The sequence below is a fragment of the Homalodisca vitripennis genome, chromosome 3, assembly GCF_021130785.1.
Source record: "Homalodisca vitripennis isolate AUS2020 chromosome 3, UT_GWSS_2.1, whole genome shotgun sequence".
Lineage (NCBI taxonomy): Eukaryota > Metazoa > Arthropoda > Insecta > Hemiptera > Cicadellidae > Homalodisca > Homalodisca vitripennis.
In genome coordinates, this window is record NC_060209.1 from 112202618 (window position 1) to 112223366 (window position 20749).

Consider the following 20749-nt stretch of genomic DNA (forward strand, 5'->3'; position numbering starts at 1 on the left):
CAGCCTTGGTTTAATATATGTTAACTTAACATGGCTTGCCCCATAGAGTCGACTTTTTTAAGAAACCCTAATGGTAAAAAATTTAATTCTTAAGTTCTTTACTTAAACATTGTTACTTAATAATATCGACTTTACTCGAATCAAAGGTAGCAGGAAGTAATCGTACGTGCAGTGTTATTTATAATTTTCTTCAAGAAGAAATTAATATTAATAATATCACAATTACCCTACTCTTATTGCTTCTCCGTTTCGTTAATAGATTAAGAGATCCTCAAGTTACTTGATAGTAGTCTACTGATATGCTTAGAGAAATGTCAGAGACAGAAGACGGTTTCACAGTTTACAGTTCTACAAATAGCAAGACGGCTTTCACTGTCTGTCCGAGCCTCGGGGACGAGAGAGACGCAATTGATAAATCTCTAGATGGCAGTGGTACCGCCATGGAGAGACGCTAAGTGCATTATTACCGACCGGGACAGCTGTTGTCACTGATATGGAGCCGAAGCCCCTGCCACAATATGGTACCTATCCCTTTCGCTGGATGACAGTGGTAAGATCATGGTGTGACGCTAAGTGCATTATTACCGACCGGGACAGCTGTTGTCACTGATATGGAGCCGAAGCCCTTGCCACAACATGGTCCCTATCCCTTTCGCTGGATGACAGTGGCACCATCATGAGAAGACGCTAAGTGCATCATTACCGACTGGGACAGCTGTTGTCACTGATATGGAGCCGACGCCCCTGCCACAATATGGTACCTATCCCTTTCGCTGGATGACAGTGGTAAGATCATGGTGAGACGCTAAGTGCATTATTACCGACTGGGACAGCTGTTGTCACTGATATGGAGCCGAAGCCCCTGCCACAATATGGTACCTATCCCTTTCGCTGGATGTCAGTGGCACCATCATGAGAAGACGCTAAGTGCATTATTACCGACCGAGACAGCTGTTATCACTGATATGAAGACGAAGCCCTTGCCACAATATGGTCCCTATCCCTTTCGCTGGATGACAGTGGTACTATCATGGTGAGACGCTAAGTGCATTATTGCCGATCTAGACAGCTATTGTCACTGATATGGAGCCGAAGCCCTTGCCACAATATAGTCCCTATCCCTTTCGCTGGATGACAGTGGTACCATCATGGGAAAAGTTCATTATTACCGACCGAGACAGCTGTTGTCACAGATATGGAGCCACAATATGGTGTCCTTCTCTTGATTACCATCAACACGTCATCTGAAACAAGGGTTATTAAAAATAAAAAAAATAGATACTATCTTACCATTAGTATCTATTGCGGGCTTAACAGTAAGCCATCATAAAGAAATAAGGATATGAGATTGGTTTCTGAGATTCTACAACTTATGAACTAATATTAACTTGGTTATGGGATTGAGAATAACTGGCTGAGCAAACGTGTGTTAAGATAAACAAAAATATAATCGTAGGTTAACTTTCAAACTTTGTAGCTGGTGGAGGAAAAACCTACTGTCGGAATTGTTTGAAATTCAAAAAAGGAACAACTCGGGAGTGAGAGTTTCCATATATGTCGAAATTTTAAGCAACCTAAAACTATATTAAAATTGCTGTACTTTACAAATTCTTTTAATCGTATAGATACAGTATTTTATGATGAGCTTAGATGGTGTGGTATATAAAGCTTGTATTTTTTTAGAGCCACGTACCGCTTAGCAGAGCAAATGTTTCTTCAGTTAATTGTGTTTAGCAAAACTAAAACAACATCATTTTTTTAAGTTGCTTTTACATAAATTTAGTTAATGATTGTAAAACGGTATCGCGAAATAATTTATTTCCGTTGCCTGGACATAAAACAAGACGAAAACAAGGGGAAGCGTAAGAGCACCATACTTTATGTGTATCTGAGACTCATTTCAACCGCATAGCTTCATTAAATCAACGAAACAAACATTTTAGGCGACATTAGCAGGTGTGATGAGGCACTCCTCGGCCGTAACAAACAGCGTTATAATTGGCGCTTGTTGCGGTCGCGGCACTGGCCCACTAATTAGCTAAAGAGATAACCGAATGAATAATTAATTAATGGGCTTAGATCAATAAATTATTAATTACAGGTGAATAATTTCTATGGAAATGTAGATAGCGTGGTTTTGGACGATTTATGTGGATGTCGTTTGGAAAGTAACTGATTAGAGTCTGCCAGGTAAATTAATTGTCCGTCTGAGAACTCCGCATTGAATGGACTCAGAGTGGGAATGGGATGAATAATCACGGCTTTGTCATTTGTCTTGGGTGGCCCAGATACATATGTTCGCTGATCATTTGCTTGTAGATGCTCAGTAGTTTGACTTTACCTTCCTTAGATTTTTGTATTATAATTTTTTATCTTATACTTTAAAAGTACATATTATATTTTTCAAATCTTGTAAGTAATTATCCAAAAATTTGTATTAAGCAGTATCATAAACCCCTTTTAATTTTTAAATATACTCTGCTGATTGTTAGTATTCTTAACAGTCAGTAAAGAAATACACCTTTCAGCCAATTATTGAATGAACTAAAACAAATCAAATGAAATAATTTAAACAATTTGTTCCTAAACTAACATTACTGCATAACATTAATTGTCTGAACTCAGCAGCTAAGAAAGTCCTTCATTACCTCTAAAATTGAAAATTTACCGCATATTGGCATCAAGCCCAAAATTCGTAAATGCGTAAAAATGTTAATTAACTTATTTCGTTTATATCTTGGAATCTGTTTACTCCATATCAAGATTTATTGTGATCAAAGTTGTAGCTCAATGAATGCAGATTATTTTTTTACCCCAACATTTTTCTGTGGTACACAATATGGGTGCATTATGCTGAGACGTGTTTAATGAAAATGTCCATTCATTCATAAAGAATAAAAAATTAATGTCAGATAAATTTATCTCTGATAAAATAATTTTACTATTGTATATTATAGAATGCACATTTTTTTCAGTGCTTTTCTCAACTTATTTTGATATCAAAATTTTGAAAATTAAGTAAGATGTCTCATTAAAAACTGTATTTTTTATCGTTTAACATTTAAGCAACTTTCAGTGAGAAACAAATATACAACACGGTAAAAAAGTTGCTGATATATAGTTATAGCTCAAGGCTTTAAATCCTTGTATATATTTTAATAAAAATATTGATCTTTTTCTTCATTTTCCTATAAGAACCGCAGATTGTTTTCGTGACTACTTTCCGAACATTCACTAAGGGGGAACAGTCCAGTTGTAAATATTTCTTTTACAAACTCATCTCTTTGAATTACAGAACGTGCATCAGTTACATTGAATATTTTGAACAAGGTCTCATCGGTAAATCAGTTGTCTGGGTGACAAATATAAGCTGTCCTGGAATTTTAATATCCATATAATTGGATTCAAATATCCCTCAGTTGTTCTCCATATTTGAATTTTTAAATAGACTAAAAGACTCTGAAACCTTGTATTGTTGTATATCAGTTAGGTTTGCTAAGGATGCATAGCTAACGAAAATTTAGGTAAAAGTTCCCGAAGAAAATATCTAATTTTAGAAAAACACTACAAGAAAATTATTATTATAATAAACATCAATGTAAGAGGATAAGAACTAGTCATCATTTTTATTCTGTTTCTGACAGTTTTCATAGACGATAGGAGAGAAATTATTTTAAAAATGTAAAGGGTAAATGGGATCGTCAGCACACTGCGAAATAGTAAGTGCTGATGAAATTTAGTCTTTTCGAGAACAGAATATAAACCCTTGCTATATCTGTAACTCCGCTGTAAGATTCGATGTCTGGCACGGGAAGTTATGTTATGCTCGTTTCGAAACAAAGGGCTGTAACTTAAAGAGTGTTAAATGTTTACACTCCCCCTTTAAGATCCTCTCTGTGAAATATCGAATAATAAAAGACAAATTTTCTCCTTCCACGGGACATTTTACGAGTTTATATTGATAATAACGTCATATTTAAATCAGGCTCGCGGATAAAACGGTTGAGGACAAGGATACTAATCTTTTAATGAGTAGGACACAAGGGAATAACATTATTTTATATTATACAATTTAATTTCTTTGAGTAATATTCCCATACAACGAGATATTTGTTCAAATCATAACTAATTACAAATATTGCAGCTATACTGGTATAAACAATTGCTAAAGGCAATGACTTCATTTTTTATTGATATTCCTTAGATTAAGCTGTTTTTTAGCCTCGTTACAACGTTATAACTTTAAATTCCTTACGTATTGTTCCTCATGGATTGATATCAAACACTCCTAGGAGCTTTTCCTACTTTTATTGTCTTTATTTTATAGGGCTGAGATACTGAATTAAATATCCCCTACCAAATCCGTTATCACCACCGTGCAACTATGGGCTCCCTTATCAACAAATACTAACTATAATAAACCATAATACCATAGCACAAGCTGTATATGAGCTAGATTTGTTGCCTCTTACAGGCCAGAGAACTAAAGCAGATCAGCTGCCAATAAAACATAATAATATTTATCCAAAGTGTTAGTGATTAGGTGATTTTGAAGTATCGAGTACCACACCATTTGATTACGTCGCGTTAGAACAGATGAGGCTATGTCAATACCAGCTGTTCAGGTCGCTGACACCTCAGAGGCCGAACTTGCTGACACTGCCTCTATAGACACTAATAGCTCAATAAAATTGATATAAGGTGCCGTTATAGGACGTGGCTTGTTAAATTACCATGTTGGTTCGGGCTGAAAGTGGAGTGACGTCTTTATCCTTGAAGTTACCTGAAGCGCGAGTAGCCGGCTGACGGGCAGTGGGAACTCGGTTGGAAGTATGCCCGACAGACAATCTTAGTCCAGCGACATTTTAAGTGGGTAGGCTGTGAACAAGCAAAAATCTGTTCGGTGAAAGAACCAGTTTTGGGCCTAAAAGTAATAATTTCTCTGTAGTACAATTTAGTATGATAGTTTGTTGTCAATAACAGGATACTTCGAATAAAGAAAATTTAACACAACAGGCCTATAAAGTGTAGCTTTATTACCTATTTCCATCCCAATAATAATTGTTAGGGAATACCCATACGGAGAATAGGTTTTGCGATTCCTCGTAGTAAGAATACCGGGGAGAGTGATGTTTCTACTTAAATAATATATTGCCACTTAAATATAATACAGGCTGTGTTATACCATCAAAACTTGAACATACGACTATATTCCAATTTATTAAATGTAAAATAAAAAATGTTACTTTTCAACAAAATTTTGCGATATTTATATAAACATATCAAACCCCAAAACATTTCTTTTTTCTGTTTTAGCTGCATAAATTGTTACTGATTATATCTCTGGCGTTTCCTGTATCAAATAAACTTTTGGTTTTAAATTAATTACTAACTTAGTCATTAATGGCATAGTGTTTTACATTTTAACATCCAATTTAACATTAGGCTTAGCTGTAAATTAAAATTACTTAATAAATTTCACTGTTAGAAGTTATGCTGTAGATATACATAGACAATTGCTCCTCATTTCTTTAAGGTCCAAAAATATAATCAAATCTTAATTTTTCCATAGGATCTATAGGAAAGAATTTTTGGTATAATTTCTTTGTTCAAATGGTTTGTATTACGCATTAAATTCTTGCATTCTACGATCATAAATAATAATATTCCTCGGCATAACATGTCAATAAACTAAAAATCAATAGGTCTGACAAAATAGTTTAATTTTTAACATGCTCTATAACAAATATAGTATATCGTTTATTATCAATCCATTACACATTTAAAAGTGTTTAAATACTTTTCGACTGAATTTGTCAATTTATTAAATCAATTTAAACAAGACATATGTTATGCATTGTCCTGACGGTTATTGGTGTCGTACACTGGTATGGTGTTTTCTGTAGATGTACCAGCTGTAGGTTCTAAAGTTTATATCTAATGTGAATTAGGCAGTGAATTTTCTGGGCTTTTCCCTAGCCTAGCGCACAAGTCTACCTCTTGACTCAAGGATTTATTAAGCTGATCCTCATAACAAACAGTACCTTATTTACGTTTCGCACCACTGCCCTTTATCTGTAGACTTTTCAATCTAAGTCTAAAACGCTGATTTTTTTCAAAGTTAATGTTCGATATCTGTAATTTTAATAAGAGTTCTAAAAGTTTTTTATGTGTTTAAAATTTCATAGAACTTTGAAATAAACAAAGCCGATTTATGGACAATAATTTCTGTACAGCTGTTCTCTATTACAATAACAGTCTTTAATTTTCGACTAAAGGTAATTCTTGTGACAAGTTCATATTTTTCTTTAAACTATTTACACTGCAGCACACATTGTCCCTTGAGCAAAAAGTCTATACCGGAGTACATGGTGGTTTACAAAAGTAAAGAAATCTGATTTATTATATTAGCCTTCAGAGCTGACAATAATTTATCATAACACTGTGGCATTATAAACTGACACTTTTCTGTACCGAATTATTGATTGACTTAATAACTAGTCAGCCTAAAAAAAAAAAAAAAAAAAAAAAAAAAAAAAAAAAAAAAAAAAAAAAAAAAAAATCCCTTAGTCATGTACACTTCATATCTATGCAAGGTTCCCACATACATTTCCTAATAGAATAGTTCCCTTTAACTTGGCTCTTCTGCATTCTGATGATCATGCAAGGTTCGACTCAAATGTCGCTGTCACAAAATGTTGACCATGAAATCCTTGACCACGAACCCACCTAAAACAACCCCAAATTAAATAGCTTCAAGACGATACATTAGTTACTAAAATAAAAACTGCTTCACTCGAAGGGTTAAACACATGCAACTGCATTACTGACCTTAGTCGTAAAAATAAAAAAGTACGAACTACTATTTTTATTTACTGTAAAATAAGTTAACGCTAATATTTACGAGAAGTTTTCGACGTAATAACTATTTATTGTGTGCAAAAAGTAATACTTACGTACTAAGCTCGCGGTAATTTGAGTTATGGGCTGAGACAGGCCAATTCGTCTAACGGATATCACCACTTATACCGGAAGTGGGCGTGTAACTCAGCCATGTAAAAAAGAGTTTCGTGACAATTGTTTATTATACTATAAAATATTATAATTTATTGAACATGATACATAATAAAAGCCGACGAGTTATATCTAAATCGCACTATGAGTATATATAATATAACTTCTAAAACATAGTGAATAAAAAATAACACAACTATGTAAGTAAAGTTGTAAACATTCATAACGTAAAATAATCTTCATTTTTATTATCTTTTTAGTAATATTAAAAACTAAATATCGTCAATTTATGATATTAATAATAATAATAGTTTGGCTAAACTCGCTCTTTTTAAATATTGCTTTGTTTTTTATTTTCCAATAAGAGGGATTACCTCAATATTTCAAAATGGTATCTACCATCAACTACATACTATCTGCGGTCTATTAGATAAAACTAAATCCAACAGCATTTACAGTTAATAAGGTTTATCTTGTCCTTCGAAAAATATAATCACCGATTGTTTTAAGAATTATACATTGTGTAGTGCATTTGATCAATTAAACATCTTATAAGTAGTAGTGTTTGTGGAATATTCTGTTACATTATTCCATTGTTCTCTGGTTATAATATTTTTCTCCGGCCTGGATCGTATAGGGACTTTTGGTTTCTAGAGGTATCGTACCATCAGAGGTCGACTTGTGGGGGAGTTATTGCTCCTATAGTTTGAAATATATAGCAGCTTTTGTTTTATGAGATTCTTCCAGGCTCTAGGGATATTCCGCCGCCTATGGAAACACGTCCTCTGGTAACCTTCGTCTATTAGAAACTTCTGAACTTGCACCTCCATACCCTTAGAATCTACCCCAAATTCTGTGAGAATACCCGACCTTTGAGAGTTTTCGGTGTCTCGAAGCTCCATTCCTCCGTGAAATATCGCTCTTTGAGAATCCCGGTCCAAGGAATCATCCAAGTACTTTGGCAAATTAGAGCTCATGGGGTCTACGAAGTATATGGCGAAGGACGTATATGTTTTTGGATCTCCTTCCCGTTGGTCCAAAAGGTGCTTCTCGGCTAAAGACTTTTAAAAATAAAAAATAATCTTACAATTTGTAAAAATATCATGTATTTATAAGATATGGATTTGTTTCTACAACTAAGGATAGTGGTCAGATAGAAACAGTTTCTGCTCTTGGTTGTCTCTAAAGTTATTCAAGGGCTATTTTGAATATATATACCAGTTTTGCTAAAAATCAAAATACGAGTAAAGTTAAAACGTCGTGAATTTCAGAGAATATAAAAGACTATTTTTGAACCTTTGTAGATTGATCAACATAAGTAATAAGTTGCTTTGCATGTTCTAAAAAGAGTTAATGAATATGTATAATAATCTTAAAACTAGTGGACGATCTTACAGTTGGGCGTTCTTTCACTTTGAAAATATGTTTTTTAATTACTTGATTCCTTATTCTACCATTTTGACAATTCAACAAAATAATATAACATCAAGCAAATGCAGTTTCCATCTCAGAACAAGCAACAAATTGTTAATGAAAGCTAAAACGGTGACAAACACGAATAATGATACAGATGGATAGACGATTCCGTGCGAGTGAATCGCCGCTCTGCATAAGAAACGGGTCACAGTGAAGTGACGTACGCCTCCGCCTAGATGTGACAAGCTGGAGCCTTGAATCGGTCATTATCAGCTGTGTAGTGTGTAGTGTGTCTGCGTGCGTCACGTGTCTCTGACAGCTGTCTTTGTTACCACGCGACGCAACAGCCACGGCACAGCGCGGCTCAGGAGCTGCAACTGTGAAGTGACATCCGCCTTCGCTTAGATGTGACAAGCTGGAGCCTTGAATCGGTCATTATCAGCTGTGTAGTGTGTAGTGTGTCTGCGTGCGCCACGTGTCTCTGACAGCTGTCTTTGTTACCACGCGACGCAACAGCCACGGCAGAGCGCGGCTCAGGAGCTACAACTGTGAAGTGACATCCGCCTTCGCTTAGATGTGACAAGCTGGAGCCTTGAATCGGTCATTATCAGCTGTGTAGTGTGTATTGTGTCTGCGTGCGTCACGTGTCTCTGACAGCTGTCTTTGTTACCACGCGACGCAACAGCCACGGCAGAGCGCGGCTCAGGAGCTACAACTGTGAAGTGACATCCGCCTTCGCTTAGATGTGACAAGCTGGAGCCTTGAATCGGTCATTATCAGCTGTGTAGTGTGTAGTGTGTCTGCGTGCGCCACGTGTCTCTGACAGCTGTCTTTGTTACCACGCGACGCAACAGCCACGGCAGAGCGCGGCTCAGGAGCTACAACTGTGAAGTGACATCCGCCTTCGCTTAGATGTGACAAGCTGGAGCCTTGAATCGGTCATTATCAGCTGTGTAGTGTGTAGTGTGTCTGCGTGCGTCACGTGTCTCTGACAGCTGTCTTTGTTACCACGCGACGCAACAGCCACGGCAGAGCGCGGCTCAGGAGCTACAACTGTGAAGTGACATCCGCCTTCGCTTAGATGTGACAAGCTGGAGCCTTGAATCTGTCAGCTAGTGTATCTGCGTGCGTCACGTTCTCTGACAGCTGTCTTTGTTACCCTGTGAAGTGATATCCGCCTTCGCTTAGATGTGACAAGCTGGAGCCTTGAATCTGTCATTATCAGCTGTGTGGTGTGTAGTGTGTCTTCGTGCGTCACGTGTCTCTGACAGCTGGCTTTGTTACGATGAGACACACAGCCATGGCAGGGCACGGCTCAGGAGCGGCAACAGTCCCACAGCCACCGGGCTCGCCTCTCACAGTAGCTGCATGAGTCGCTCCCCAGTATGAGTTGCAGAAATATAGTAGAGGAACAAAAGCGCTTGCTGTTACATACGAGTGAAACAAATATCCTGCGTTTTGCCGAGTCATTGACAGTACAATGTCTTTATAACAGGGTATTGTCAGGTTGAAGATTCTATAGGAATTAATTTAATATTGGACACAGTCACTGCACCGGTGTACTTTACGGCTCAGAATTACTGCCATTTGCCATACGACATCTGTGCAACGTATGAAAATCTTCCTTCTACAAAACCTATGTATAAGTTAGACATTCCTATCGAGACTTATCGCACAGATAAACAGACGGACAGGCAGGCGGTCGGACAACGACACGACTTTAGGAAGGCTCTGTCACTGTCGCATCTGTAATAAATAGGTCGGTGTGAATATTCATCACCAAACCAGTTATTTTCTCAAACAGGATGATCTGTTGTGTTTTCAGATACTGCGAACACGTTGTAGATTATATGTTTCAGAAATAAATAATTCATTTATAAGTTCATTAATTCAGTTCTATAATTTAAATTAAGAAAAGTGATATATTATATTTTAAGCATCAATATTATTTGGAAAATGTAGAAAATTTTAATTAATTCACACATACCTAAAGAATTGAATCAGGTATGAACATTTGGTTTTTTCTGTTTAGTTACGAAAACTTTACAATTAAACAAAAACTAGTACGCATCATAAATCGCTAAAAATATAGTAATATTTTAACAGTATACATGTAATGTTCAATAAATTAATCTGAAGCACATTCGTTTGTATGATGAAAGCTCTCCAAATACATTTTCGAAGGTAAGTGGTCGGTAGTGCACAGTGAAATAGCTCATGGACTCGTGGAGGAACTGAGACGAGAGGCTGATGACCTGTTTACTTGGTAGTCATGACAACGGCTACACATGTTGCTATATGACGTCACTAGAGACTCCACATGAGTGCAGTGTTATTCATCTTCAACAAACATGCCTTGAAACTTAAACATGCCGTATTCAGTACCTCACGTACTATATGTAAAGAAACGCAAACATGCTCTGTTGCTTCTCTGTTATTATGAATGAGAAACGCAAATATGCTTTGTTCCGTACCGCAGTCACTGTGTGCAAAGAAACACAAACATGCTCTTTTGTTCCTATGAGTATGAACAGAAATATATTTTGTTCCATTCCGCAATCACTGTGTGCAAAAAAAACATGCCATTTTTCGTGCTGAAATCATTGTGTGAAATAACTCGAATGTGGTGTGTTCTATACCGCAGTCACTGTGTGGAAAGAAGTAGAAACTTGTTCATTTGTTTATCATCATTTTTAATAAGAAACACAAATATACTGTGTTCCGTACCTCTATAACTCTGTGTAAAGAAACAAAAAAATTTTCGTATGTCTCTCAACGCTATGTAAAAAATGTAAATACAGTATCTGTTTTGCGTACCACAGAAACAATCATGCAATTTTTTCAGCAGTCACTATGAAGCAGTTCCATACAGCTAACACTGTGTGCAAATAAACAAGTTCATTTTCATTATTGGTCTTAAAGCTAATACTTTTTTATAACTGAGAGTGGTATTCTAAATATATTAATTAATGACAAAATATAAATATAGGAATATAAGATTTTCTCTTTTATTTAATTTTTGCTCGTTCCTGTACTGAGAGTCGGCCATGGAAGCAGGTTTTTTGGACCAAGAGCCTAAATCGTACAAATTCAAAAAATGTTTTTCCTGGTTTTCTGTGTGTCACATGGAGAGCCCAATGGACATTTTGAAAAGGATCTGAAGACTCCAAAATTCACGGAGCGCCCGTGTACTCTGTATCCAATCTCCTACATTTTACAAGTGTCTGATGGGTTGTAAATTTTATAAATCTTTCTCAGATTGTTGAGCAAAACTAGGGAGAAATGGTACGAAGTATCATATTTTTTTATGAAATTATTTGTCATTAGGATTATATTAAGATCTAATGGGAAAATAGAACAGTAACCAATTTAAGAGGTGATACGTGTTAAAAAATTAATGTGGATATTCAAAAAATCGGGTTGATTGGCTTTTAAAATTCGATCCAAGTACAAAATTGAAGGTTAAAATTCACTGAGGCAAACATGTAGTTATATCTCAGGATAGAGGAATTCAGAACAAATTTCGCTATCTTTTGAATTGCGGCAAATCTCACACAAGCTTTGGGTCTATAGTTATGGAAACTGGGAGAGTTAATTATAAACGAAGGTAAATTGGAAAAAATATTGATTCACATTTTGAAGATAGTTCAAAAGTGGATGGGTTGAATGGAATAAGAACTTGTCTATATGATAGACCTAGTTAAAGTAAGAGATGGTATTGCTGACTTAGAGGTAAATATTTCTGCACGTACTCACGTAGAACACCCATTGCAACAGATGTATTTTATTCTGTACATTTATTTTAATAAGAATTAAAAAATATTTAAAATACCTGGTGCTCTTCCAAGCATGTCTTATTCTACAGGTAGTGTTCAAAAAAACTATAGTTTAGCTATCAATAAATGGAAGTAGTATTACATTTCAATGATATTCTGATCACTACATGTTAAAATTGTAGTTGACGTAGAAATGGATGTTTACGAATAGGTTAAATAATGCATAGAGTGTTGGACCCGACCTGCTGAATTTGGGCTATTAGTCCGGGGAGAGCAACCGTACTATCCAACAATTCTCGCTTGCTCCTTTTTAATATTTAATAAAACATTATTCATCATAGTTTTTACGAATAAGAATAGGTTAATCTAAAAATATATAGGTTCACCGCTATTACTGCACGATTCTGCTTGCTTAACCTTGAATTGAATCTTTATTTACAAGTTATGTATTAGTTTTTTAAAATATGATGAAGAGGATGGATTCCATCTCGTAGTATTCTACTTTTATAACACATAACGATTGCAAATATCATAAATCCTGTTATCCTTGCAAATAGTCTATAGTCAGTAACACATTTGAAATAAATTGATCAACATACGCTTTTCAAGATAACCCTAAATTTAATTGCACAAGAGAGATACATATTTTTGTAACAAATCACTTTAGACCGAGATGAAAATCTGATTGGAGTCCAAACCAAGGATATCTGTCAGTGGACGGACAGAATGACATTTGGCTGGCCGATGCCGTACCGTAATACCCGGCCTGCGCAGACACGGCGATCCGCTCAAGTCTGTAATCGAACTGCTTTAATCTTGTCAACTCCGGGGAGCAAAAACGCTCGCCGCTGTAATGGATTCTGAGAGGATTTCTTTAAATGGACAACTAGATCGGAATGTAATGCTTTCTTGTTCCAATCAACAACGATAGCCGGGCAGTTAGTCTAGGCAAATGACGTGGGCAGCGTGTCGCGAGCTGGACTCAGGGCCTTACTGGAGACCAGCTTATTCCTTTTTTACGGGAACAGAAGCACCGCTCGGGCCGCCCCAATAAAACTGTCACTCAAACACGCGCGCACACGCATTCAAATCAGTCGTGCACAAATCGAGTATAAATTGGGAGCAAAAATGTGGCGGTGTGAGGGAAATTAGCATAGCAAGCCATAGTGGACCTCCATACAGGGCTAAATGGGTTGACTTACTTTTACTTCATTGGTGCACCTAAGTTGTGGTTATTGCCGGCAACGCTCTTTTTGGTTCATCTTGTCCTTCGTTGACTATTTTGATCTCTATCTTTGCTCCTGTTAACCGATTGGCATGTAGGTTATCTTATGTGCTCTTAAACCCTAAATGGCTTCATTTTTTTAACAAGCTAACAACAAAATTATGGTGGAGGCTGGAATATTTGCGTGTTGGGCGAAATTCGTTCTTTAAATTGATTCGTTAAATGATTCATGAATAGCGGTTACATTATTTTAAATTGTCACAGCTCAATCATAGAACTCTATATAAAGCATTATATTATTGTTTGTACTTAAATTAGATATTTACGTAATATTTAAATACCTCGGCTGGATCTACTACCCCCAGTAAACACCATGGTTAGTATAATGATCTACTCTCTAAATAGGAAAATTTAAAAAAACCTGTTCAACTAAAACTGAGTTAAAAATTAAACATTCTAGGTTACTGTTTACATAATTTCAGGACCATGATTTAGAGTGCACACTACTTTAAGAGCTAAATAACGAGACCAACATCTATTTTAACTACTCAGTTACTATTTTTATATCAACTTTTTTATTATAATTTTAGAATTTTAAATTTAAATATTTTACAACAGTTTTCTTGTACTTATCTCGTAGACACATTTTGTCGTAATCGGATCACAAGTTTCCGAGCTATTAACTATCAAAAGATCTTTTTGATATCTGTTCATTTCATCAACAGATTGCCAAATTCTATGAAAAACGTCCAAACGCCCAAGGCGTCAAAACCTCATCTTAAGCGCTTTCTGGTGTCAATCGCATTCTACTGCATTGACGAGTTTCTGGCGTTTAACTAGGAGACCGACCAATTCGATGACTGACTCCAGCGCTGGAATTGGGTTGAGATTGGCGAAGGATGAACGAGACTGGAATGTATGAAAAATTATGTAAGTTTTGAGGTGGTGGTAATGTTGTATGATAGTTTAAAATTTAGAACTAAACATGACGGTTGCCATACAATGTGAAAGTGTTACGAGCAATTAAAGATTTGGTTTGATTTGATCAAAGTAGCAGTTGAAAAGCGCCAAAAAGACAGTATTATTTTTCGTTCTTATCTATATGAAACTGAAACTTATTATTTGTAAATTATTTGCTTTGAGTAACTAAACGTAGAAATAAATAATCTAAACTTTCATACAACTCCTGTTAATGTAGGTAGCTCTACTGGTTAGTTCGTGGTTAAGTATCAAGTAGATGTCATGTCACCCAGTGGTATCGGCAGGCGACAGAGAGGCACGCGGACAACTGTGCTCAGATATCTACTCATATCTCTGCGTGGCAGTAGTAGTGAGGCACATTATTCAACGGCAGCGCCATTACAACTGGTGGAACAAAGAGCTATCTGTAATGTGATCCACATTCCGCGGCCTGCGGTCCTTTAAACAAATAGTCGACAACTTCCTGTATCTCGACTCGACCTACCCCAACTTCGTCTACAGAGATCACGCTTACTTATTGCCTCCAGCCTTGTTTACAAAGTGGTAAATATTAACCTTGGATTTCGGCAGGGTTCAGTTCACGGGCTGTTTTATCAAATAAATACAACTCTTAAACTAGTAGATCCAAAAAATAATTATAATACAGTGATAAACCTGTCTTTGCATTAAGTTGCTGCAATCGACTTCGGTTTTGGCAAATATTTTGTTATGTTAAATTCATAACCCAATAATATAACTTCCCTGCATAAAAAGAAGCAGGAATATTGTGTTACTTCACACGAAGTTACACGCATTAAATGTAGGCTATTTAGCCATTTTGTAAACAGACCCAAACAAAAACTGCTGAAGATACAATGTGAAACTTTTACTGAAAAAGAAAACGTAATTTTCTTAAAGTCATACATATATATATATATATATATATATATATATATATATATATATATATATATATATATATATATATATATATATATATATATATTTGCGCTACATGAGAACTTAGCTCCTCAACCCAAAATGGGGGGTTGGGGGGTCAAGTCAAAATTTTTAAATGCAAACCCCCATCAAATGACACTTCATTTTAAAGGTCTTTATAAAAGTTTTTATGTGGCTACAATCAAAATTTCCGCTAGTACAAAAGACATTAATACTTTGTAAAAAGTTCATGAAATTTGATTGTCCTTTTTGTAAATTCGGACAAAATATGTTTTGAGGTGAAATGAAAGAAAATATGTTCCTATGTCTTAGATTCCTAAATCTGCACTCCTACAGTAACTCCGTTGACATTAGCATAATGACGTTGACATTGAGAGGGCTGTGATTGTTTGGCCCGCACATGGTAGCCCACATCTAAATCATTAGTTCTTCGTTAGTCAGGTAAAAAATTCATTAGTCAGGTTAATTATAGCACATACTACATGAGCTGGCTATTCACAAAGGCCCGCGCGATATCTCAAATGTCTTTCAAATACAACTTATTAGTTGGTTAATGGTTAATACGCCATAGCAAAGCCATAAAAAACGTTATCTCCGTTTTGTATTTTAAATCGATGTATTTTAAATCGATTTTACAAAGTGTGTGGACTACCTCTAACTAAATATACAACTTAAACTTAGTGCACTGTGTTACATTTTATTTATTATTTGATATTTCAGGCATTTAATAAGGTTAATTCTGTCTTCTACATATTGTATTCGATTTTACGAAATGGTTGTTTTTGTTACTTAAATATTCACTTAAATATTTCATTGCTTTATCTAGTACTAAATACAGAATAAACTCCCGTATAGTAACCAGACGTTAGCAGTGCAGGGATACAGTTTGTAGGAATATTCCTCTTGCAGCCAGAAGGAAATGACAAATGAACAAATATGGGTAGGTAGACTATGGATGAAGGAAGAAGTCATGGAGAGGATTCATAAATTTATGTGAAAAGAACAGCACATCATTTCCTAGTAAAGCGATGAGTTAGTCAGCAGCATGCGAGTACACCACGATCCGGTTGTTGGACCGCATTAGGTGCGTCTTGTACCACTTTACCACTGCAACTTCGGTGGCTTTAATAAGGCAATTTAAATCCTAAATTTCTCAAGAAAGTTTATTTGTAAGAAAATAATGCTTCATTTATTTATTTTTAGGAAGGTTTATTGTGCTGTTTTAATAACAACAAATCTTCATTATATCTTCATGAATACACTCGTGATTCTTAACTTTCTTCTTCTGAAGGTCAGAAACGCACTTTGTACATCCTTCTGCACGTATAAATCCATAAAAGTGTATGAACGTCTCTGAATATACGGTTCGGAGCATTCAATTTTCATAATAACTGCCATGGAAACCTTATAAATAAAGAATTTTAAACCAAAGTTACCATGAACTTTATACGGAAACTAACATCTCTGGTCACACTTGGTCAATTTAAACACCGAGGAAACTTAATCACCCAGTCCTCTTAACCTTCAGTGGCTCTCAACCCCATGAAGGGTACACGACCATTGAGAAAAAGTCTATGAAGAAATAAAGCCACCTTATTCACCTTACTCTCTCTGCGCACAAAATTCGTTGCTTAACATAATGTCTCTCGTCCACTAACTAGTGGCAGTTACCTAACTTATCCTCTAGTAAACCTTAAACTTCTTTTAAGACACATAATTTGGTTAAAACACTTTAGATGATTTAGGTCTGAGAGAGGGGATTGCCTACAAGTGATTTTCATTATATCCTCATAGTTATTTTAAATAAAAGTGAAATATGAATTTGAAACCTACGTGAACGAAGAATGTTATAAATCCTTTTTTTTTTGGTTTAAACCGAAATAACCATTGCTAATAAATACATCTCGTATTATATTCGAAGCATGGTTTTGTTTAACGTTAGGATGGATAGAAGCTCTAGAAGATAGAAGAAAATAAATTGAAGAAAAAACTTGTTCCTTGGTGAATACCTCGGAGTTAACATGAATGAGTACGTGCTTAATGCAACCTGATAATGTAGCGTTTGATCAGTAGTTCCTCATACCTCATACTCGAGGCAGATGACTTATGTACTTACTTAGGCTCAACAAACTTTCCTTGCGAGATGATGGCGCTTAAATAAGTTAAGTGTTCACGTGCGCCTCGCCTGGAGGAAGTTGGTAGTTGAGTGACAATATTTTCGACACAAGGTCGCTGCGTCCCGTCCTGACCTCCTACCACAAGGCTTGCTGACCGTAGGAAAAAATTGGCGTGCTTGTAGTACAGTGGAACGTGGTCATTGCTACTATACTTAACAATGACTTGGAATTAACATTGACTGGGATTTGAGACTGTGTAGGACTAATCCGTATCTAGGTTATATGTTTCTACCATCTTCTGTGCTCCGGCTTAACCTCCTACCACAAGGCTTGCTGACCGTAGGAATACATTGGCGTGCTTGTACTACAGTGGTATAACCTGGTCGTTGCTAATATCCTTAACAATGACTTACCGGTTCTCTTACTATTCAACATTGACTGGGATATGAGACTGTGTAGGACTAATCCGTATCTAGGTTATATGTTTCTACCATCTTCTGTGCTCCGGCTTAACCTCCTACCACAAGGCTTGCTGACCGTAGGAAAAAATTGGCGTGCTTGTAGTACAGTGGAACGTGGTCATTGCTACTATACTTAACAATGACTTGGAATTAACATTGACTGGGATTTGAGACTGTGTAGGACTAATCCGTATCTAGGTTATATGTTTCTACCATCTTCTGTGCTCCGGCTTAACCTCCTACCACAAGGCTTGCTGTCCGTAGGAATACATTGGCGTGCTTGTACTACTGTATAACCTGGTCGTTGCTAATATCCTTAACAGTTACCGGTTCTCTTACTATTCAACATTGACTGGGATATGAGACTGTGTAGGACTAATCCGTATCTAGGTTATATGTTTCTACCATCTTCTGTGCTCCGGCTTAACCTCCTACCACAAGGCTTGCTGACCGTAGGAATACATTGGCGTGCTTGTACTACTGTATAACCTGGTCGTTGCTAATATCCTTAACAGTTACCGGTTCTCTTACTATTCAACATTGACTGGGATATGAGACTGTGTAGGACTAGTCCATATATGAGTATACATGTTTCTAGCATCCTCCCAGTACAGTCCTTGGCCAAAACCTGACTAGCTGATGTTAAAAATATATTGTATTACTGCATATTTGATTTTATTAGTCAATAGAGGTGTACTGAGGGGATGCTGAGTCACGTGAGGGGTGCGACACGTAACTTTGATTATTACCGTACACCTATTTACTATCTGAGCTACCTGATCTACCATAATCATATAAGATCCTGCTGGGTCCTTCAATTAGTATGCTCACATTTGGAATATACACGCATAAAGTAAAGTAACGTATTATATCAACACGAGCGTGCTTGTTGCACCGAACACATCAAACATCGCTAGTGAACTGCAGCGTAATTCTTCTGGCCGTTAATTATACAAATCATAGCTTTTAACCTGTTGCTCCTTGCCAAGTCAATGCCCTATCAGTTCTACACTGGGGTTTGCTAGCAATATCTCCAGTGTACAGTAGAACAACTACGCTAATGTATTCCTAACGTCACCAGGCCCTGTGTTGTGGGGCCAGGTCGGGGCTCAGCGGCCTTGTGTCGGATCATTGCTATTCAGATACCGACTCATTGCTATGTTCGTTGTCTCAACCAGTGTTTGCATTTAAGAACTAATTTTAATATTGTCTAATTTAGAGTACCTAATACCTGTAAATACATTTTAAATATTTAACTGCAGTTCTGAAACCATTGCGTAATTGTCTACAATATCATTCTCTATTCTGAGTAAACTATATTTTTGAGATCTTGGGTATGAAGCAATCATATTACTTTGCGGGAAGTAGGTTTGAGATAAAGATTGATAATGCTGTCATTGTGACAGCTCCTTATCTATCGCCTATGGTCTGATAAAGTGGTTACAACTGCGATTGCCGATTTAGTTACTAAATGTGGTTGCTTGTTCTTTGAAACCTCGACGCTCATGTGTGAAAATGTTAAGCAAAAGAAGGTAAGAATTTCTTTAACTTATTTTTCTTGCTATCAGTTTGTAGACCATTGTACTTCAACAATCCGATTGCAGCAGTCCTCATAACAGAATCACAAGCAACTTTGTGTTCACATTCATTATTTTCAGGTTGTTGACCAGCGTCGGACTAAGGAATTTCGTTTTAAATAATCTCAACAAGGAGTAATGGTGATTTTAAATAGTGATAAAATGAAGAATATTGAGGACTATTTCATGTCGTATACGAGAACGAAACATACTAATATATCTTGGAACAATTGAATCTTGTGTGAAGTGACCAGTAACATTTCGTGAGTTACAATGTAATCTAATTCAAACAGTGCACTATCAGAACTAATGTGTTTTTAAAGGTAACACTTTTAAGATTTGATCATGACATCTCACGTGCGCAGTGCCACCCCTCCCCCGGGGGGTACCCCAAGCCCCCCACAGTCTCCGCAGCCGTCTACGTCCCTGGCGACCTCTCCTCCACCCTTGGGTAGACCACGGTCTCTTATGGAATCTCTTCTGATAGCCAAAATGGAGCGAGCTGCCGGCAGCCCCTCCGTCCTCAACGGTAACATCGGACCCCTGCCGTCCCCTTTGCTCAGGATGGACTCCACCGACTCCGCCTCGTCCTTCGCCTCCACCTCGTCCATGGGCAGCGAAGTGTGCCGGTGTGACGACTGCCTTCTGGGTATCGCCGATTTGTATATCAACACGCCCACAACAAAGAAAAAGGTATACTTTTAATATTACATACTCAGTTTGTGTAACGGTCTTAAATATTCAGTTTTTAAATACCGAGAACTTACATTACAGAATATATTAACGGTTAATTTATCATATACTCAAATTATTACCGTAATCCAAATACTATAAATTGTTAATCTATTTTTAACCATCTTTAGAGCCAGCCCATGGTGATAAAAGAAGAGTTGGGTTATAACCATTTTCGTTTTTACCCACGCTGAAAAACATGAGTTATATTTTAAATTATCTTATTTATATTGTAAACTAACACTTTCCCGCGGTTTAGTACGTAATATCCTGAAGAATAATAAGAACGTCTCGGACATATCCTTTTAAACTGATAAACTGACATACAAACACTCCAGAGATATGTAATGGCAACTAATCTATAAAGACAACCAGAATAGTTAGACTGTAAGTATGGAGTGCATTGTTTTGACCCCTGAAGTCAAAGAGTAAAATACATTACAGTATATAAATACTAATTAAGTAAATAAGTAAGTAGATTTAATTTCTCTGCAAATTTGTTAAGTAATAT

The 20749-nt window shown here is 36.5% G+C and overlaps 1 protein-coding gene across 1 annotated transcript in view; it reads left to right on the top strand.

Annotated features, from left to right (window-relative positions):
* LOC124357317 (early nodulin-20-like) overlaps positions 1 to 20317 on the top strand; it is a 90205-nt gene extending 69888 nt beyond the window's left edge. The window contains exon 2 of the mRNA XM_046808994.1: positions 19588 to 20317. Coding sequence (XP_046664950.1) covers positions 19852 to 20211 — 360 coding nt within the window. The 5' untranslated portion in view covers positions 19588 to 19851 and the 3' untranslated portion in view covers positions 20212 to 20317. The remainder of the gene's footprint in view (positions 1 to 19587) is intronic.
* The last annotated feature ends 432 nt before the right edge of the window (positions 20318 to 20749 follow it).